The 22,290-nt window shown below is 39.9% G+C and overlaps 1 protein-coding gene across 1 annotated transcript in view; it reads left to right on the top strand.

The window, feature by feature from the left end:
* Positions 1-21,061, top strand: part of TANC1 (tetratricopeptide repeat, ankyrin repeat and coiled-coil containing 1) — a 259,647-nt gene extending 238,586 nt beyond the window's left edge. Inside the window, 9 exon segments of the mRNA XM_078147021.1 lie at positions 7,138-7,271; positions 9,005-9,128; positions 9,319-9,494; positions 11,862-11,994; positions 14,012-14,103; positions 16,374-16,520; positions 17,036-17,136; positions 17,823-19,003; positions 19,006-21,061. Coding sequence (XP_078003147.1) covers positions 7,138-7,271; positions 9,005-9,128; positions 9,319-9,494; positions 11,862-11,994; positions 14,012-14,103; positions 16,374-16,520; positions 17,036-17,136; positions 17,823-19,003; positions 19,006-19,268 — 2,351 coding nt within the window. The 3' untranslated portion in view covers positions 19,269-21,061.
* Positions 21,062-22,290: the final 1,229 nt, after the last annotated feature.

Here is a 22,290-nt window from a genome sequence, read left to right as displayed (position 1 = left end):
CTAGAACATTTGGCTTTAAAGGGAAAGAGAGAAGAAAAGAGAAATAGCCAACCTGGCCCCTGGACTTGACCTCTCATCTCCCCCAAAGTTCACCATGTAGGGGCTTGGGTTCAGTGTGCTGGCTCTGGCTGACTGGCTGCCTCTCCACTGAAGCCATGGACACATCTAATTTTAGCAAAGTGCTGTCATCACTGATGGTGCCGTTTCATGATGAATTCAGTTTCCGCACAAGCAGTGACAGAAAAATGTTGATTGAAAGCCCCACCAGAAGTGCCAAATGGACAAGAAATGATGAACTTTTTTTTTAGCCCCTGAATACTCTTTAGATTCATCAGCAAATGTTTATTGAATGCCCGAGTTCCTTGTCTGCACTGTGAGTTGTGGTGACTGGATATGTATGTAGTATATGGGTCTGTACAGTGTACATGGATTATTTCATTTATTATAGTGGCATCCCTACCAAGAATCGTGCTTGGCACCTAGTGGGCATTTAATAAATGCTGGTTGATTGATGGGTTAATTATGCATGAGTATGTGCATGTGCATGGTGTGTGTCTTATTCTTACCTTTTTGGTGAGAAAGGGGGAAAGGTAGAAACATGAGAAGGAGCTAATAGAAGCTGGAGAAACGATGATGACAAGTGGAACTTGTTCTCTATTCTTGTAGCTCCATTCTAAGGCTTGTGGTTGGGGCAGACCACCGCTGTATGTGACGGAGGCCCCATGTTGGCAAGGGGGAGGGAAAAGGAACTTGGGGAAAGAGCCCCAAACTTGTCAATAGAATGGCTAGGCTGGAGTCCTCATTCTGTTTACTAACTGGGATCTTGGAAGATTTCCGTAATCTTTCTAAGCTTAAGTTTCTTTCTCTTTGAAATGGTACTGCTGATAATATTTGTCTCATCTCTTTTACGGTGGTAGGTATTAGGGCAGGGATGGGGAACCTGTGGCCTCCAGGCCACATGTGGCCCTCTAGGTCCTCAAGTGCAGCTGGATTCAGTTAAAGGGTTGCACTTGAGGACCTAGAGGGCCACATGTGGCCTGGAGGTTCCCCATCCCTGCATTAGGGTCATGAAATAAATAATGGCTATCAAAGTGCTATGCGCAGATAGAAGCATATGTGGCTTTTGCATTTGTTTGCAATTTTTCTTTTAAATTATATATTTTTAGTTTTCAACATTCACTTCCGTAAGATTTTTAGTTTTAAATTTTCTCCCCCTCCCTCTCCTCCCCAAGATGGCATGCAGTCTGATATAGGTACTACATAGACATTCATATTAAACATAATTTCACATTAGTTGTGTTGTAAATAAGAATTAGAACTAGTGGGAGGAGCCACAAGAAAGAAGAAACAAAACAAAACAAAAAAAAGAGCAAATAGTCTGCTTCCATCTACATTCAGACTTCAAAGTTCTTTCTCTGGATGTGATAGCATTTCCCATCCTGAGTCTTTTGGAGTTGTCTTAGATCCTTGCATTGCTGAGAAGAGCCAAGACTATCAAAGTCAGTCATCGGCTGTTCCTGTCTACAGCAGTTTTGTTTTGTTTTGTTTTTCTGGCTCCCCCATTTCTAGCTTTCTTTCACCTGTCCTCGAACTACTTTAAGTATTCCTTCAACTTATCCTCCCCTGCCTTTGCATTTTTGTTTTCTCAGGAGAGTGCATGCCTTAGCACATAGCCAGGTGTCATCTCTTCCATGAAGCCTCCCCTGATTTCTTCCCCTCCCACATCCATGTCAGAAATGATCTCTCCTCCTGTTCTTTCATAGCAGTGTATACTGTGTCCTAGTCACTTTCTCACTTGTCTTGACAGTTATCTTGGTCCCTAGATTTACTGTCTAACTAATCTAAGCTTCTTGAGCACAGGCACTGTTCCTTATTCATCCTGGTGTCTTAAGTACATCATGTAATTTCTGATATACAGTGGGCATTTAGTAAATGTTTCATGAATTAATGACCCATGCTCCATAACTTTATGCCACCTGAAATTTCTTTGGGGTATAAGAGGAAGTATATGCTCTTAAGACAGTTCTCTAGGCAGTATATTGTACATTGATTCTGTTTTGGGAGATCCAGCCCCTTTCCTGACCCCTCTCTGATGAACCACAATTGGCATTACTGGGACATGGGGGTAGAGGGAGCATTTCCAGCTTTTTTGGAGTCTTAAGATGCCAAGAATTACCTGGCCCATTATTGACCTTGGAAAGTGATCTTGAACTAGGGATAGTGTGTTTTTCTGAGGTATTTATAGCTGGGACCTTAGCTTCCAGGAAACCCCAGTCCTGAAGTGCAGTTGTGGGGACATGGCCCCTGGCTCCTCTTATGTACTAAAGAATCCTTTTCCTGATGGCATGTTGGACAAGCACTGAGGTAATATATGCCTGGACCCCCTTATTCTGACTCGAGTTTGGATAGCTTTGAAAATACAGCCCATTTTGAGTACCAGAGCCCCTAGAAGTATTCTACCCTCAGGCAGCAAGACACCTTCCATTTTGGTGCATTATTCGCTTGGGACCTCATTAACTCAGCTCATTGGTCTTTTTCCCAGAGGTCTTACTAGCATATTACAGATTATCTTCCCTGATAAATTGGGTTTGGTTACATCCCCTTTAGCCTTGGAGGTGGTTTTCTACTATTGAAGTAAAGAGCAAGAAAGACAATTTTTAATCATCTTAAAAGATGTCATAAGTGATTGATTGCTAATCAGGCCAATTTGATTGACCCTTCCAAGGGAATGAATTGAAGGCATTCCAGTAATTGCCCGTGTACTCCTGTTGTAAGTTAGGTATGTACAAAACACTGACCATTGGTGGACAATAGCTATATGTGATGCTGCTGGCTGACATTTCTGCAATGATTCATTCCATGGGCTTTTGTTTTTCTCTTTTACAAGATCTTCTAAAACTCCTTGAATATGATGCTCCCCTGCTGGGCTGAATTGCAGAACTCTTAAGAGCAGCTGTTTTCCCCTCACAGGCAGCATAAGCAGTGGAGAGGGACCTGGACTTGGAGCCTGGAAGACTTAGATTCAAATCCCACCTTAGATTCTTACTAGATTGTGACCCTGAGCAAGTCACTGTATTTCTCATTTTGTACCTACCTAAAATGAGGGGGATTAGACTCAATTTCTAGCCGGTTGTTTGATCTATGATTCTCTGACTTCTAAAGGGAGTGTGGGAAAGAACTTGAATTAAGAAGTCTCTGTGTCGTAGAGAGAAGTACAGACAGACTCTGACAGAATATTAGAAGTACTTAGGACCTGGCAGTATCCTTATCTCTTTCTGTGCCCAAAATAAGAATTGGAGAAATCGAGAATTGGAATTCTTGATCTGTGACCTCCTTTATTTTTTTTCCCATGCTGTCTGCTGCAAAAAATAGACCAAATAGCTTTAAGTCATCTGTCAAGACAGAGGCCCATATAAATGCAGTGGTCTGGGAAAATGTGCCTGTTTGCCACTGAGCAAAAACTGTCAGTCCCATGTTGGGAGTGAGTGAACACTGTGCCAGAGAGGGGCAGGCCTGCTAACCTCCTTCTGATTTTTCTGGTCAGGCTTATAATAGACATCATGGTATAGTGGAAGGAGCCTTGGATATGGAGTCCGATGACCTGGATTCAAATCTTAGCTGTGCCCTTTGGGCAAGTCACCACTTCCCTGGGATTCAGTTTCCTCACCAGTGAAATGATGCCTTGGCCAAGATGCTCACTTAAAGAACTTCCTATAGTAATTCTGAGTAAAAATGATCAAGAAGGTTGTCTTTCCTCCATTCCTTCCAGATGCAGAATTATCAGTCGCTTACCCAGCATTTCTTAAGCTCCTATTAATTGCCAGGGACTGTGGTAAGTGCTGCAGATAGAAGTACAAGGAATGGCATCATCTCTATAGGCAAGGAGTTTCTGCTCTAGTGGAAGAGCAAGCACTTCTTATAGAAGTACATAGAGTATAAATAAATAGAAAGTTGGGAAGTAGGTAGAGCAGTAATAGTTGTGGGGAGGGCCAGTGCAGGGCCACAGAAATAGGGGAAGGGGTGCTATTTGGGAGGAATAGAGAGACACTAGAGTCTCAAACTCCAATAAAAACTGGGGCCACTAAACTGTACATAAGGATACTTTCAGGCTGCATATTGACTTAAAACTTGCATATTGATATTTGCTATGTATTTGCTTGCATTTTCATTTATTTTGTAAATATTTTCCAATTACATTTTAAATTTTTTTAATTTTTACGCTTTTATTTAGCATTTCATTTTTCTTCAGTTACATGGAAAAAGTTTTTAACATTTGTTTTTTAAACTTTGAGTCCCAAATTCTTGTCCTTCCTCCCTTTCCTCCTCCCCTCATTGAGAAAGCAAGCAGTTCTGTATAGGTTATACCCAATTACATTTTAATCAGCAGGCAGTATGGGGGAGAGGAGGGTTCTGGATTTGGAGGGATGATGTGGCCAGATCTGCACTAATGAAAACCACTTTTGTGGCTGTGTGGAAGGTGTATTGGAATAAAGAGAACTTGAGGGAAGTAATGAATGCCTGAACCAATGTGGTGAACTAGAAGGGCATTTATTTGGATCTTTCAGTTTCTAGGGCTTCAGTTTATGTAAGAGTTCTCCTGATGATGTCAGAACAAATTGCATCAGTTTTCTTAATTTTTAAAATTATGTGAACGCAGTATTCATTTACGTGTCTCAGTCACCTGGGGGGCATTTAGTGATTTTTAAGGTTTCCTTAGTTCCAGTGTAATCAAGCTGAGAATAATGAGTTGCCATTGTTGTCAGCATCATACACAGCTGTTCTTGGGCCAGAAAGGACCCCTCATGGTAAACAGATTACAGTTAGCCTGAAGGGTGACACCAGTGAAGTAATTCTTAGTGTCCTCCCTGAAGCTACTTTTAGACCCACCTGTTTAACAGTGCCAAGGACTAACAGGCTCATTTATGTCACAGTTATTGTTCTTTTGCTATTGGCATTTCATCAGATTCAACAATCAACACTGAGTGCCTACTATATGCAAGGTTGAGAATGTGGAGCTGCTACATACAACCCAGTGGATAGTGGAGGTTTTGAGAAATCTACAAACGTTAACTGTGATTTTCAAGCAGAGTGCTATGAGAGAAAATAAAAATTGGGTTTGGAATCAGAGAACCTGGGTTGTTGAGAATCTCAATTCTGCCACTTCCTGCTTTGGTGATCTCTGGCTAGTCATTTAACCTCTGCGGGACTTAGTATTCTCATCTGTAAAAGGACACGGTTAGGCCTTAAAGCCCTTTCCAGCTCTAATTATATGCCCCTATGGCATTAGTTGGTAGGAGAGAACATTGTCACATGTGAGGTAGGTAGGTTTGGGGCTGAGGTCTGGTTTTGGGAAAGTTGCCAGGATAGGGTGGGGGGAGGGTAGCACTTGAGTTGAACCTCCAAGGAAAGTAGTGATTGAAGCAAGCAGAGATGGGCAGTGATGGCATTCCAGGAATAGAAGGTAGTCTGGGGAAATGCATAGAGGAAAGTGTGAAATAGAAGTGGAGTAATTCAGTTTGGCTAGAACAGCGTACACAAAGAGGTTTAACATGAGGCCAGAAAGGCCATGTGTGGCCTTCGAGGTCTATGGGTGCAGCCTTTTGACTGAGTCCAGGTTTTACAGAATAAATCCTTTTATTAAGGGGATTTGTTCTTTGAAGGTTGGATTCAGTCAAAGGGTCACACTTAAGGACCTAGAAGGTCACAAATGACCTCAAGGCCAGAGGCTCCCCACCCCTGTTATTCAATAGGCATCGGCTTTGTTTTTTATTCTTTGTTATCCCAAGAAGTACTGCTTGTAAGTGTTTTGTTTCAAAGGAGTTTCGCATCATATTTCTCTGGTTAGGGCTTGTTATCCAAGATGTAGAACCAATTAACTTTGTATACACACATATATGTGTATATATATACAAACCTCTTACCTTACATGGGTGTGAATATGAATAGATATATGCTTTATATCTGTATCATCTATACCTGTAACATCAAAAGGCATTTTCCAGGAGATGAGTAGTCATGTGATACAAACAAACAGTTCTCAGAAGAACTGCAGACTATTTAGAACCATTTGGAAGAATGCTCCATATCCCTAACAAGAAGAGAAATGCTCATGAAAACAGCCGTAAGGTTTCATCTCACACTCTGCAAACTGGTAAAATTGACCAAAAAAATGGAACTAGTCAATGGGTTTTTTGGGGTTTTTTTGTTTTTGTTTTTTTGGGCTAGGCAGTAGGGTTAAGTGACTTGCCCAGGGTCACATAGCTAGTTAAGTGTCAAGTGTCTGAGGCCGCATTTGAACTTAGGTTCTCCTGACTCTGGGGCCAGTGCTGTACCTGCCCCCTAGAACTGGTCAATGTTGAGGGTGTTGTGGACAGATGAATGAGTACATTGTCAGTTGAGCTGTAAATCAGTACAGCTGTTGTGGAAAGCAGTTTGGACAGGTACAAATAAAGTGGCTAAAATGTCTGTACTCTTTGACCAGAAGATTCTACTGGCTGACCCGAGGAGGTCACTAATAAGCAGAATCCTTGAATATGCCAGTGCCTTTTATAGGTCTTTTTTGTAGAAGTTGTTGGTTTCTGGCCTTCCGCATATGTCTAAAATATTTTTTGTTCCGTGTACTGTATTTGCTTATCCTTGAATATGTGTTCCCATAGTGACATGTAAGTCCCTTGAGGGTAAGTACAGTCTCAATCTTGTCTTTTTGTCCACAATGACTGGTACATAGTTGATTCTTAATCAGTGTTTGTTGAATTGAATTGAATTTAGAGGTATGTGCATGGTGCTTATTTTGAGGAGTTCTTATTGGAGTAGGGCCTTTCCTGTCCCACCCCCTAGAATGTTATATTTTCCAGAAAAGCCACTGGCCACTGTGTTTTGCGAAATCAGAGAGGGAAGAATCTCCTCTGGGTTAGTGTTCACAACTGAGCCGTCCCATTCCTCCATCCTTTTGCTTTCGACTCTTGTCTGCACCTTTGGAGCCTAGTCCTATTTGGAAGGCCATCTCTGTTCCATATTGGTATCAGTTTCTTTTTGATCAGAAGTCATGCTTTAAAAAACCAGCCACCACCATGAGAGTGGACTGTCCGAACTGTCTTGATAACAATGATAACAGTGACCTCTTGGATCTTCCCCCAGCTTTAACGGCTGCTGCAGGAAGAGGGAAGCTGGAAGTGTGTGAATTGCTGCTACAACATGGAGCAACTGTGTCCAGAACGAACAAAAGAGGGATCCCGCCCTTGTTCTGTGCTGTGCGCCAGGGCCACTGGCAGGTACTGTACATGATGGTGTTCTGCTCCAGAGACAAGACAGAGAGTGGGAACTTCATCTGGGAAAGGGGCCTTGAGTGACAGCTTGCCCTTCCCCCTGCCCTTCAGGGCAAACCTCTTACTAGACCCATGTCTGTGTTTTCTTTTTCAAACCTTTTCCTTCTGTGAATTTTCTCATATTTTTTCCCCCAAGGAGCTACTCCCATGATTATAAACTCAAGCATCTGAAATACTGTGTGCTGCTGCACTACGAGCCAGGGAAGCTGGATTTTGATGGCTAGGTGGTAGACAAAGCTTTTTCACTTATTTTCTGAATGAAGGCTTCCCACACTTTGGAGATTGGGAGGATATTCTTGAGAGAAGAATATAAGGACAGGATAGGTAGGAACAGTCATGGTAATAAAGTATTTGCCATAATGTACCTTTTTTTGTTGTTGTTGCTGTTATTTTTGGCAACTGAGCACAGTTGGAAGCGGGCTTTTGTTAGAAAAAAGAAAAAAAAATGCCCTACCAGCTCCATAGCACAATACAGGTGAAATTCTTTGGCATTGGATTTTAGGGTGGGGTCCCCTTTAATTCGTGGCAGCAGGATGTCCCCAAACCGGAAACAGCATGGAATGCAAGCAGCTGGTCTGTACTCTTTCATTACACAAGGAATTTCCTGGATAAAATTTCCCATCACAGAATTGCTTTTGCAGTGATTTGCAAAAATAGTTCCACAACTGGAAGCTGTGAATGACTCTCCGTGAGCACTGGACACAAGGGCTCTTTCCCAAATTTCCTTTGAGTTTCTGAAGGTTTGGTCTTTAATACATTGGTGTAATATAACATGCCATTCATTCCCTGCTTCAGGACTGGCTGCTTCTCCTCTCTGGTGTTAGGCTGCCTAAAGCAAGTGGATTAGTATTGCAGCCAGAACGAGTGGCATAAAAGTAGCCTGGCTTGTTTGCGCTCTAGCTCCTTCTTTAAACCCAGCAATAGACACCTCTGTGATGAGGAACACAATTGAAAGTACACTGAACAATGGCTTTTGAGAACCTTGTCTCCCAAGATTAATTTCTGGCACCTTTCCAAGGAAGCAGGCTAAACATCAGGACATTGTAGCAGAAAAACCTGCTTACGCAATATCGGTGAATTGCAAATGGCTTTGTTAAGAGGATGGGTTATCTCCAGGGACATTATTGAACATTTGAGGTCTTTAAAAGAAGTGGTAATGTCCAAACCTGCCTCATTCCAATAGATTCAAAGGAAGCTTAGTGTGTTTCATTGTTTAAATGTTGTTTTCTTAACTTTCATCCAAATTTACCTTTCTGTTCCTACCATGGACCATGATAACTCTTTATTCTCCATTCTCAAGTCCCATTTTCTTCCATGTCCGTAACTGTTGATATGATGTCATTAGCAGATTTAGATCAGTTTTTCTTAACTGTTATTATTAGTCTGTTCCCCTTTACATGCACATTATATAAATTAATCCTGTATGTTAAAAAGAGCATTTCATTTAACGTGCTTAATTAATATTTATAAGTGGGGCGACCACCTGGAAAACATGTTTAAAGGGTTAACATAGGCTAATTATGAAAGTCTTACCTGTCATCAAAGTAGCAGCCTTTAAAAATAACTAGCGTTTTGTTGTGCTTCCTTCCTAAAGGAAGGAAACTATGGCGTTTGGGGGAGGGAGGATAAGTGGTTTGAAGTATTATGGAAATAGATTTATTCCAAGTGTTCCTTTTTAGATTGTCAGATTGCTGTTAGAACATGGCTGTGATGTGAACTCAGGTGACAAGCAGGGTCGGACCCCACTCATGGTGGCTTCTTGCGAGGGGCATTTGAACACTGTGGAATTTTTGCTCTCCGAAGGTAACATATATCCACATGTTTATAGATGGACAGAGAGATAATTTATTAGGATCTTTCATTAAGGCCTAATTAAAATTAACTGCATTCATGAACAGGCCATCTTGGCAGGATGGCATAAATGTGTTTGCTTTTTAACATTTCCTTTTGAAATTAAGACCAACTCTGCTGTGAATGGACTTTTTTTTTTCAGGTGCAGCTATTTCTTCTCTGGATAAAGAGGGACTGTCAGCATTAAGCTGGGCATGTCTGAAAGGCCATAGGGGAGTGGTTCAGTACCTGGTTGAGAAAGGAGCTACAATAGATCAAACAGACAAGAATGGGCGCACACCCCTAGATCTGGCAGCATTTTATGGTGATGCAGATACTGTAAGTGAAAGTGAAATGTTGAAAAACTCCACCCCCACTTTTTAGTTAAGAAATAAGAATTTGTTTGTATTTCACAAGGGCTAAAGTTAAGAAACATTGAAGTAAATATCAAAAAGTGAAAAACTGCCAGGGTGTGGTTGAGTGCGATGTCATACGAAACATGTAGATGGCATTTTTATTAGATTTTCGGGGGAAGGGGACTTATCTTTTCATCTAACCTCTCAAAATGAGATAATACCTAGAGAGAAACACAATTTTTTTTAAATTTTATTAATTTATTTTGATTTATCTACAATCACTTCCATATGCTTTTGAGTTGAAAATTTTTCTCCCCCTTCCTCCCCCCAAGATGGCACACAGTCTGATATATGTTTTACATTTAAATACCCATTAAACATATTTTCATATTAGTGAAGTTGTAAATAAAAATTAAAACCAATAGGAGGACCCATCAGAAAGATGAAACAAAACTCAACAGAAGGTAAAAATAAGTGATAGCGATTCAATTTCCATACTTCTTTCTTTGGATGTGGACAGCATTTTCCATCCCAAGGCCTCTGGAGATGTCTTAGATCCTTGCAATGCTGAGAAGGGTTCAGTTTAACATTCTTAGTCATTGCATAACGTGGCTGCTATTGTGTACAAAGTCTTCTTGGTTCTGCTCACTTCACTCAGCATCAGACCATATAGGTTTTTCTGAAGTCAGCCTGTTCATCATTTCTTATAGCACAATAGTATTCTATTACATTCGTATACCACAACTTGCTCAGCCATTCCCCAATTGATGGGCATCCTCTCAATTTCCAATTCTTTACCATCACAAAAAGAGCTGCTATGAATATTTTTGTATATGTGGGTCCTTTTCCCGTTTGTTTGATCTATTTGGGATATAGCCCTAGAAGTGCTATTGCTGGATCAAAGGGTATGCACATTTTTGTAGCCCTTTGGGCATAGTTTCACATTGTAGAAACACAAATATTAACAAATGGGGATTGAAACATGTGATTAAAAGTTATGTCTGGGGGCAGCTAGGTGGCACAGTGGATAGAGCATCGGCCCTGGAGTCAGGAGGACCTGAGTTCAAATCCGGCCTCAGACACGTGACACTCACTAGCTGTGTGACCCTGGGCAAGTCACTTAACCCTGTTGTCTAGTCCCACCAAAAAAGTTATATCTGTAATTCCTTAAATAGAACTATCTATATAGAGAACACAGTAAAATTACCGTCTAAGAGACTGATAATCAGATAATTGTGTATTGTTTATCATTGATGTAGCATGCTTTAAAAATACAAAAAATTTTGGAGACTACCAAGTTCCATAAAACAATTAGAGTAATTACCTCAGACCCAGTAAATTTTGTCAAGTTTTCTCAAACAGATTTTCAAAAGTATTTTTTACCCACTTTCCTCTCCCTATCCTACCTATGCTATTTCTTCCTCCCCTTCCCCTCCTTTCTCTTATCTCTCTCTGTCTCCCTCTCTCTCTTCTCTTTCCCTCTTCCCCCCTCTCCCTTCTCCTCCTTTCCTCTCTCCTTTCTCTCTGTCCTGAAGTATCAAAGTTGAATGTAGGACATTTTCCCATAGAGAATTGTAGGCATTATAAATATCGCATTTGGATAGAGAGCTTTTCCCTTTTTCTCTCATACTTATTTCTAGTCATGGCAGTGATATCAGATCATCACTCCTTCCCCTTACGCTACTTTCACACTTGTCATTACAAATGTCACAATGCTCTTTCATTCATTTTCCTCTGCCCTGAAGTTAATTATATTCAAATACATATGGTGGGTGCTCCTGGATTACCTATTCATCCTAGTTTTACATCCTCACCTTATTGATCTACATCTTTGTAAAATGTCTGTTGCTTTAAGCTGTGATGGCAGTAATGCTGGCTCCTAAGTAATATGGCGTAAGAATGTGCTTGTGGTTTCCCTGGCCTGCCTGTGTACTCTTGCCTGTACCTGTTTACATGCATGCATTAAAACAAGTCAGCCTCGTATAACAGGATGGCTTCCAGCCATAGAATCTGGTCATTTTGGGTTTATTTTCTACTTCACTTCCCTTCAGGAATGCCAGCGGTCACAGCTTTTAAAATAAAAGTCAGGAGTATGTCTTTCTGTCATTATATCCAGATGAAAAGATAAGACAGATTCTTATTAAATTTGGGCAGTGGCTCTTTTATAGATGAGGAAATTGAGGCACAGAGAAATAACTCGTCTGGAGTCACAGGTAAGTGGCATAGTGTCTGTTGTAGGATTTGAAGATAGGTCTTCCTGATTCCAAGTTCAGTGGCCCATCTACTGCGCACCTGTGCCTCTCAGCTGTGTAATGGTAACTAAAAGGCCTTGACTTTGTCCCTGCTACAGGTTCTCTATCTTGTGGAAAAAGGAGCTGTCATTGAGCACGTGGACCACAGTGGCATGCGTCCTTTGGACAGGGCAATTGGTTGTCGTAACACATCTGTCGTGGTCACCTTACTGAGAAAAGGAGCCAAATTAGGTTGGTAAAACTCCCTTTTTTTCTCAGGTGGGATGAGGCTGAAGCTTCAAGATGGGTTAGTGGAAAACCAATAGATTTCTAAAATTCAAATATTTGGAATTTCCTCTCATTTCAATATCCATTTGTTCATAGTGACCTCGAGGGTATAGGTAGTTGGTGATGCATTACCCACCTGACAGCCAATTGTGGTTACTCTGAAAGGTTCTGTGGAAGAGTTAAGACTTTGGTAGAATGTCACATAGGGAGAAAGGAGGAGAATGATTATCTAAAAATACATGGACAGGAGTTAGTGGATTCATAGCTAGAAGGAACCTTGAATAACCCCTACAGGGAGAATAACAGAGCCAGGATCTAAACTTCGGTCCTCCGACTATAAATCTAATTCTCTTGCCACTGGATCATAACTGCCTTTGGGGAAAAAGATGTTGCAAACCACCATTCTGTGAACAGATCTGGAATATATGCACACAGAGTTGTCTTCCAGGTTAGGAGTAGCCGTTGATTTAGCACAAATATGCCAAATGGATTTGGAGTAAGAGGATCTGGGTTTGAACCTTAATTAATGATACTTTACCTGTGATTTGACCCTTCTGAACCTAAACAAAGAAACTTAGGTTACTCCATCTGCAAAATGAGATTGAACTAAAGGGATGTCTCAGGTTCCTTCCAGCTCTGAAATTCTTTCACCTGTATGCTCAAAAATTAATATGAGTAAGCACCTGAAACAGGCTTTTGTTTCCCTGTGAAAATACTTTAAAAGCCATAAAGTGCTATATAATGTAAGCTGCTGTTATAGCTCCTTAACATGATGTTTCTCCAACTTAAGAAATTTGTTTTTAAAGTGGCAGTAATGGAATATTTTGAGATGACTCAGTGATAACACAAAATGGACTCTGGGTTGTTTGTATTCGTGTCCATCCCACATAATCTAAGAACAAAAACGTGCTTTGTTGTATAGATTGAGGACTTAGTGTTGTTGTTCATTCAGTTTTCAGTTGTCTGATTCTTCGTGACCCCATTTGGGGTTTTCTTGGCAAATTATTGGAGTGCTTTGCTGTTTCCTTCTTTGGCTCATTTAACAGATGAGGAAACTGAAGCAAACAGGTTTAATGACTTGCCCAGGGTCACACAGTTAGTAAGTGTCCGAGGTTGGATTTGAACTCAGGTCTTCCTGACTCCAGGTCTAGCATTCTATCCACTGTACCACTTAGTTGCCCGATTGGGGACTAGAAACCGTTTTATATCCATGACCAAGCTAAAAATTTATCATGAAGTCTCAGCCAGCATTCAAAAGAATTTTGACTCTTACAGGAAATGCAAACCATAGAAGTGAGAGCACTCTATGTAGTGCTAGATAAGAGTTGCAGCCTTTAAAATTTCCTCTCTAGCCCTTACATGCCTATTGGTTTGGGCCCACATATGTATGTTAGAATACTTTAAATCCAAGACTTCATTCTAAAAAAGAAAATTGTAGAATGTTAGAGAGGGGAGGGAAGGGGCCTTAGAGATCATCTAGTCTAGCATTTAGAGCCGATAGGGACCTTAGCAGTCAGCTTGTCTCTGCTTACCACATATACTTTACAGGTTAGGAAGCTACATACAGCCTTCAGTGAAACATTGATGTTAGTAACAAAAAGTGGTATGCTGAAGATGTGTCTTGTAAGCTTCTCCAAAGAGGCAGAGGTGGCTGCAGGGACACAAATTTACTTCCAGTTGTTGATATGCATTTAGAAGTAAATGCTTGATATCAGTAACTATTTTTCATGTAGCGGATATCTTAAGGATAGAGTAGTTTTATGGGTATACTCCCCATATTCTTTCATTCCTTTGTTGACTGAATGCTAGAAAACTAGCCATCGGTCCTCCTCAGTGGGTTGTGTGTTGTTTGCAAGTGCAGCTATTGAAGCCGGCCTTAGTTTTAAAACATGATAGATAGGGCAGTGCAGTAAGAAGATTAGAATTTCTTTCTCCCAGTACTGCTGCAGCCTGTTTACTATTGAATACATTTGTTTTGTAGGAAATGCAGCTTGGGCAATGGCCACTTCAAAACCTGATATTCTGATTATACTTTTACAGAAGTTAATGGAGGAAGGAAATGTGTTGTATAAGGTAAGTGGTGTTCTCCTTTTTTTCTCTTTGGACATTTTGCTCCGAGCTTTGGCTAGTAGCATTTAGTAACTTTAGGAAGCGGACAGCTTTTACCTGTCAAAGCACACACAACTTGGTATTGGTAGAAATCCCATGAGATGCTGACCTGGGACCTCATGCCCAATATGTTGGAGACTTTGATTAGATTTTTTTTTTCTTTGTGCTATTCAGCTTTAAATAAATTTTAAATATTTTTTTTCACTTTAATGAGAAAGGATTCTCTCTTTAAAAAAAGTTTCAAATTTCATAAACACAAAATTGCCAGTCATTTATTTTGAATTAAATGGCAACACGACTAAAATTCTGTTTAGATAATCAACACTTGTGTCTCAAAAATGACTATAAGATTCCACAAAAGTTTTCTTTAGATCTGACCTCATATTTAATAATGGTAATGTGTTTTTATCTTTAGCAAATATAATTACCAAAGCTGTAAGAACATTTAGCAAACACACTTCATTTTGTTAGCAGTTGCAGAATATGATAAAACCTTGATGTGAACAGTGTCAGATGAAAAGGCTGGTATTTATCAAATCAGATCCCAGAATTACAGATTTAGAGCTAGAAGGAACCTTGGTGAACATGTGGTCTAACCTCTTCATTTTACAGAGGAGTAAACTAAAGCCCAGGCTGTTAAACTGACTTGCTTAGAATTTGCACTCTGTTTTTCTTTTTTAGAAAACTGCAAAGTATTTGGCCTTCTCTGGTCCTTTGTCACCATTCTTGTTCTCCACAATTTTTGTTGAGTCACTGATCTTTGAATTACTTGTCAGTAGCTCTTCTGAAACCCTAGAATATGGTTTGTTTCGGCCTGATGCCTTCAACTCAGCTGAGATAGACTATATCTTTACTTACTTTGGATTTCTGCTCTTAATCACTTATTTTCCCCTCTGGTTCTTTCTAGCCCCCAGATCATTCTCCCCTTATGCTTATTGTCTCCCCCATTGCATTGAGCTCCTTGAGGGCAGGGACTATCTTTTGTTGGTCTTTGTATCCCCAGCACTTATCACAGCCCCTTGCACAAAGCAGGAACTTAATATGTATTGACTGGCTGGGTCCCAAATGTGTTTCATCTTTTAAAGGATGATAAGTTATCATTAAGGGAAGTCAAGATAATATTATCTGTTCAGGTTTTGGTCAGAGAGGAGGGCTCTCTAGCATATATTTCACCAATCCATCTAAGCATAAATATTATCCTAGCCTTATCACTTGAGTAACTGCTAAAATTTTATAATATCGATGAGATAATTATTTACTTGAGATTGTCAAATGATTTCTGGCATTTTTTTTGTGTGGCTTCTAGCTATTCTCTCCTGAATAAATAGAATTAAAAAAGATTTCAGATTTGTCCACAGTAGGACTCCATTGTGTGATACTATGCTAGTTATATTCCAGTTCTGACCAGATGAAATTAAAACCAAAATCTGTAAAATTACTCCCTCACCGTTTTTCGGTGAGGTTGTTACTTTTCTCTTCAGATGTCTATTTGTTTCTTTAAAAAAAAAATCCTTAAAACTCACAGAGCATAACCCAGCAGGGTTTCTGACTTAAGGAATCAGTTTGAAATTGAGTTCAGAGTGTGTATTGCTGTGGCTTTGAAGTGGTTTTAATATGGATTTGGGTAGGCAATTATGTCACAAATATCAAGCCAATTTCAACAGGCTACATACCTGCTGTGCAATGGAAATGACTGAGCAAATAGGTTTCTTTAGCACTGAAAATGTGGTGCTGTTCTGATTTTTTTAGCCATTGCTTCCAGTTCCTTTAAAGAAAAAAATTACTATTCTATGGCAAACAATCTAGGTTTCGTCTTATCTACAAGACTCTACTTGTCTTAGGAATGAGAACATTTTTTTAATCTGGCTCTTCCCAGAGTATAATCTCTTAGGATGAGATATTTATGAAACTGTTTCTCAAGGAAGTATAAAAGGAAATGTTAAAATTTATATTATATTAATATTTTAGTTTTTCTTATACATTTCTTATATACTTATAAAAATATGTCCGGTGTGAATGTGTGAGGCCCTGCATAAGGAGTATGTAAAAGGAAGCTAGTATGATCCTCTGGCTTTTCTTTTTAAATCTTGGATGATTTCTGTTAATGATAAATTAATTACTGAGGCTTAAAATTTCTTTAGGTGTGTTAAAGCAAAACTGTTTATATTCCTGTCAGATACTTAAAATTCCCTTCATTGAATCCTTGTCCTGAAATCTTTCCTTCTTACTGATAGAAAGGGAAGATGAAGGAAGCAGCCCAGAGATACCAATGTGCCTTAAGGAAATTTCCTCGTGAAGGGTTTGGTGAAGACATGAAGGCATTCAATGAACTACGGGTTTCCCTCTATCTGAACTTGTCCCGGTGCCGAAGGAAAACAAATGTAAGTTGTATCTTGTCAACCATTCTACATTCTTAAGCCATGGAAAAGTAGATATGTGCTGTCCTTTTTAGAGAGTTTAATTTCTGTGATAGTAGCATATGACAGATTTGCTTTTCTTAGTTGACTATGTCATGATCAGTGTTACCTTTAGACTCTTTTCCTTTTGCAGGTGAGGAATCTGAGCCCCAGGGAGACTGATGTGCTTGAGATTATCCAGTTAACTGCAAAAGCTGGGACTAATTGTCCATACTGTTAAGAGATAGCTTTCCCCTGGGTGTTAATTTTCTCAGTGTCTGAAAATTTCCACTCTGTATTTGCCTTCACATTTTCTTAACCTGCTCTTAAGTTTTAAAGGGCTTTCTTTCTGCTGGTTTGTACCTGCCAGGGCAGAGATATTAGTAACTGATATTTCCATTCTGTTTCCAACAGTTGCCTTTGAAATCAGCAAAGGGAGTAACATAGGTTTGTGTTTTAATACTTCTGTATAACTAATGTCCTTTATATTTTGATGTCAGGATTTTGGCATGGCAGAAGAATTTGCTTCCAAGGCTCTGGAGTTGAAACCCAAATCCTATGAAGCTTATTATGCCAGAGCAAGAGCAAAGAGGAATAGCAGGTACTTTATATGCAGGTGGCTAGAGGAGCTGCTTTATCTTTGGCACTGTCCCTAATATTCACCTCCTGATAAATTAATGGCATTCTATTTCATAAGTATCTTCCATAATACTTTTTAATACTTTATAATATTTTTAATACTAATATATCAATAAAGCTGAATTTGTTTCCTGGCTACTCGGTAGTGATGGGATTCTTGTTTTTGACCAGTTGAGATTTTGTGCTAGGTACATGTCCTAGTTGGAAGTTCTTTCTTGTTACCCTGTGTTCCCAGAATGGATTGACCTGTATTAAATAAAATAGACTTTTCTGTCATCTAGGGGAGTAGAGGCCTTTTTTCACTGCTGATCCATCATAAGGGCTAGTAATAAAGCACTAAGAACTTTTTATAAAGTGTTGATATAACATTATATAAATAATGAAAGGAGTTTAAGTCAGACACACCAAACTGTTGTTGTTTTTGATGGTTAGGGTGTTTTCTCCATTTGTATGGGGTTATTCTGTTGTCTTTGTGCACATTTGAAATTCTAGTGGAATGACATTTCGACGACCCACTACAACTTTGAAATTATCTGTACAAAAGTTATATACTCCAAAAGTTTTCCTTTCTCCCTCTCCCACCCAAGTAAAAATTTTATTTGATAAAGTGCACATCTCACGATTTTAATCTCTTTCCTTATTACAAAGGCAATTTGTGGCTGCTCTGGCTGATTTGCAGGAGGCTGTGAAGTTGTGTCCCACCAACCAAGAAATCAAGAGGCTTCTGAGTCGTGTAGAAGAGGAATGCAAACAGCTGCAGAAAAGCCAGCAACAGAAGCAACAGTGCCCTCCCTTGGCCCCAGCCAATGACTCAGACAATGAGGAGGAGGCCCCACCTCCTGGATTGGATGATCAGTTTCCCACGGAGGAGGCTGAAGAGGAGGTGACAGTGCAGCTGGGGGACTTGGTTTCACTGCCTGTGAGGCCTCAGCCCTCTTCCTCAGCACCTGCTCCATACAGTAGAACCCTTCAGGAAGGTCTGCAGCCAAAAGCAAGATCAGCATCACCCCAGAATAGGCCAGCAAGCAGTAAGCTCCCAAGGGAGCCAGTTGTTCAGCCAGGTTTGATAATGCAGCCTACTAAGCGGGCACAGATTGTGAAAACCAACCAGCACCTGAGTTCTCTTCAGTCTAACTTGAGAACTGGAGTAGGTACTAGTGGTGCAAAAATTCAGGCTTCTTCTCAGAATCCTCCCCCAAGTCCCATGCCAGGAAGGTCACCTGCGATTCTCACTAATAGAAGCCAACATTTAGAAGGGACAGGCTCTTTCCCTACAGGAGCCAACTCTGGCCTATATGGTGACCGGCTGGGCATCAGTCAGAATGCACATCTGCAGCGCAGTGAGAGTGGCTCTGCATATCCTTTACCAAGCAAGGTTAAAACTGCAGAGAGGCTTCTAGCTCATGCTTCCTTAACAAATATGGAAGTAGCCCCTCCAAGCCAAAGCGTGTCAGTGAATTGTAGTGATATGAGGCATGTAGGTTCTCTGGCTAATTCAGCCTCTAACGGTTCTCCATCTGGAAGCATGAAAATGTCCACTTCAGCCAGCAGTTTAGCTTCAAGTAGCAGTTTTTCCGATGGTTTGAAGGCCCAAGGGGTAGATGCAAGAAATAAGGAGAAGGTGGCTAATAACCAGGGTCAGAGTGGTACAGCTGAGCACAGGCCACGCAATACTCCATTCATGGGCATTATGGATAAGACTGCAAGATTCCAACAACAGGGAAATCCATCCAGCCGTACCTGGCACTGCCAGGTGACCGAGGGGTTACTGACAAACCCATCTGCAGCTGGCCTGCAGTCTTCACACTGTGAGCAGCCCTCTGTCAAACAGTAGGAGGATACAATAACCAAACTAAAATGTGTTCTGCTTCCCCCCTGGGTGGAATTGTCCACAATGGGGCCCAGTTGAAAGAACTTGAGGAAAACAAGTGCCAAATATCAGCCCATTGTCAAGACAGCCGGAGAGCCAAGAATGTTTCTCATTTGTATCCGGAGAGCATCTCGAAACAACAGCCCCCTATTAGTAAGGAAATCCATCGGAGTCATATCACTTCAGCAAAACCAAAGCGATCGTTCATAGAATCCAATGTGTAAGCATTAAGAGAAGTGCTGTGTAAAACAGAGAAAGCAATGTACTGGTGCCTGGGGTAAATTACTAATTGTGGCTGTTTTATCCTAAAAATAAGAGCTTTTTAGTTATGGTTTTTGATGTTTTCTGTGGGGCTGATTGTGATTGGGTATTGACCATCAGTGGTATCAAAAAAAGTAGGATAAACCACTTTAATGTGAAGCTAAAAGTCACCATGAACAAGAATGTTAACTGGAATGTCAAGCAGAGCTGGAAAAAATTGACAAATAAATGGTTAGCAATAAAATAGGGAGCATCCAAGGAGATACTGTTTTGTGTCCTTTGCTTCACTTATGAGACTGTTTATAACGATCTCTTTTCTGGGTCGTTGATACGATGAAAATCGCAGTATTTATCTAAAGAATATTCACACTTTTCTCATTCCATGTGTGAGAAACTCCTAGAACTGTAGGTAAAAAGCAGTAAATACATGTGCCCCAGGAATGTAGATAAATGCTTTTTGAATAAGGAGTATTATACTTTATTGATGGTTCAATAAATCCCTAGTTTAATATATAAGACATGATTTAGGAGTGATTTCTTAAGTCACTTTAAGTGGAGTATGAGGTGGGACTATAAAGTAATGTGATTGCTTCTCTTCCCCCCCCCCCTTAAAACAAATATCCAAGTAATTGTTGTCTTCATTATGGAAGTTGCCTTGAGATGCTATGTGTTTATTTCAACAGTGTTGTCATTGTTCAGAACCTTCTTTGGAACTGCTCTTTTAGAACTGTCTTCAGAGCCCATAGCTATCCTCCCTGAAGGCTGATCTTCATCTTTTGAAGGGGAATACAGCCCTAGGTGAACAAAATCAAGGCTAATGGTGATGTTTTGGGTAGAAGTATTTTACTATAAAGTAATGCAAGTAGTTCTCTCAGTGTGCAAATTGAGTGTGAAGGTAGTTCTAGAAGGAGTTCTAGAAATGAGAGCAATGGCAGCATTGCTGGGGTAAAGTCCCAGGGTGACTGCATTGAAAAATTAAAAACTCATTCAGGTGTAAATTCTTCTCAGTTGATAAAATCACTCTTTACAGTCACACTCTCTCTGAATATATATATGTATGTATATAGAAAAGGTAGTCCAGTTTTACTTAAACATGTAAATATAATTTTATTTTCAAATAGTTAATCCAGAAAAATGCAGCCATAGATTTAAATGCATGTTTTCTTTTTTAAAGGTTTCAACCATGCTGATTATTGCACTGAATAATATATTATTATGGCATGTTAAGTATACCAGTAACCGCACTTTATATAGTTTATATAAACACCTTTAAGGTGCTAAACTCCAAAATTATGTATCATTCATTTGTGGTGATAAGGTACAGGAAAAAGGTGTTTTTATATGAAACATGATGTGTTATTTGAAGGTTTCACTATAACAGTTTGAAAGCATTGGATGTGCATTTGTTTTTATAGGATGGGGTGTGAAATTTATTTTCCAGAGTTGGGGAGAAGAAAATTCTATATTTACAGAAGTGTTTTCAAAATGAATAGTTGTCATGAAGTTCCTGGGAGAGTCTGTTTTGTACAAGGTGGAATATTCCATTGTCATTCTTCTGCATCTGTTCTGTGTGTACAGTGTGTACTTTGTAAAGACAGCTTTATCCATTTTTATAAGCTTTTCATGAGTCTGCATATGATTACTTTGGCTTATTTATTGTTTTCTTTGATATTTGTATGTCTTATTCTTTTGTTATGTAGTTTGTTTTTGCACAGCTACTGTACTTTTCCATATGGAATAAAGACCATTAATAGAGTTTGCTCTGAGTTGAACAAAACCCTGGATGGGGTGGGAGTGTACTGTTTATAAGTATGATACACGCACTGACTTAACTTCGAGTGATCTATTACTGTACCAAGGCCTTATAGGAGTTCTAGAAGCTGAACGTTCACAGTAGGTCTTTGTTCCTCTGAAACACATTTTTCATAGATCAAATCTTTATTTTCACTTTCTAGCTGTGCCAGAAAAGCTTAGTGTCTGTTTTGACTGGCAACAGGATGGGTAATGCTCCAACTCTCAATCATTTTTGCCAAAACACACAGAAAACCGAGTGTTACTGTCACAGGTTTGCCTTTAGCACATTTATATTACAATATGTTTCATCTTAAAATGTTTGTTTTCATACCAACATGAATTTTAATTTCAAAGTAAAGAATGAACAAGGGTAAATGGCAAGCTGTGCTACCCCAAGATAAATTTTTGATCTATGCAGACTTGAACTTGATCTTTACATTTATCTAGTCAATTGTAATACTAAAGTATCTCCAAATCACCTCTTATTTATATTGACTCAGGGTGACTTTTTTTTCTTTAGGCAATTGGGGTTAAGTGAGTTGCCCAGGATCACACAAGCTAGTAAGTGTCAAGTGTTTGGTCTGAGATCGAATTTGAACTCGGGTCCTCCTGACTTTAGGGCTGGTGCTCTATCCACTGCGCCACCTAGCTGCCCCCATTTTCCCCCCCTAAATCCAGCAAATTCTGTAGTTTGGTTAAAGAAATTTCTTTGAAGCAAATTTTAAGGCTGTTTTTGGATGAAGATTCCTAATTGAAGGAAGACAGAGGAATATAAGGATCTTAATATGTTCAGTAGATAGTGGAAACTTGCCTTAGGTAAGGGAAGAAGTATTTATTAGGCACTTAATGTATGCTAAGCACTGTGCTAAGAGCTAGTGATACAAACTCAAGGGGGAAAAACAGTTCCTGTCCTCAGAGCTTATGTTCTAATGGTGGAAGCTAATACACAAAAAGGAGGTAAAAAGCTGGGGGTGGGGAGGGAGGAAGAAAGTGTATACACAGGGAATGAAGGCTGGCCAATCTGGGCCTCTTCACAAAATGGAGGCCCCAGGAAGAACTCAACAGCATGCTACTCAATGAACTCCCTGCTCTCTTGTATCATGCACATTTTCCTGAAGCAAGGTTAAGACTCAATTTTTTTTAATAAGGCTACCTGTGTTGCCTCAAATTGAATAAACCTGTGATTTTCAT

Source organism: Phascolarctos cinereus, unplaced genomic scaffold, assembly GCF_003287225.1.
Source record: "Phascolarctos cinereus isolate Bilbo 61053 unplaced genomic scaffold, phaCin_HiC Scaffold_726;HRSCAF=1367, whole genome shotgun sequence".
Classification (NCBI taxonomy): domain Eukaryota; kingdom Metazoa; phylum Chordata; class Mammalia; order Diprotodontia; family Phascolarctidae; genus Phascolarctos; species Phascolarctos cinereus.
This window is presented reverse-complemented; position numbering and strand designations above follow the sequence as displayed.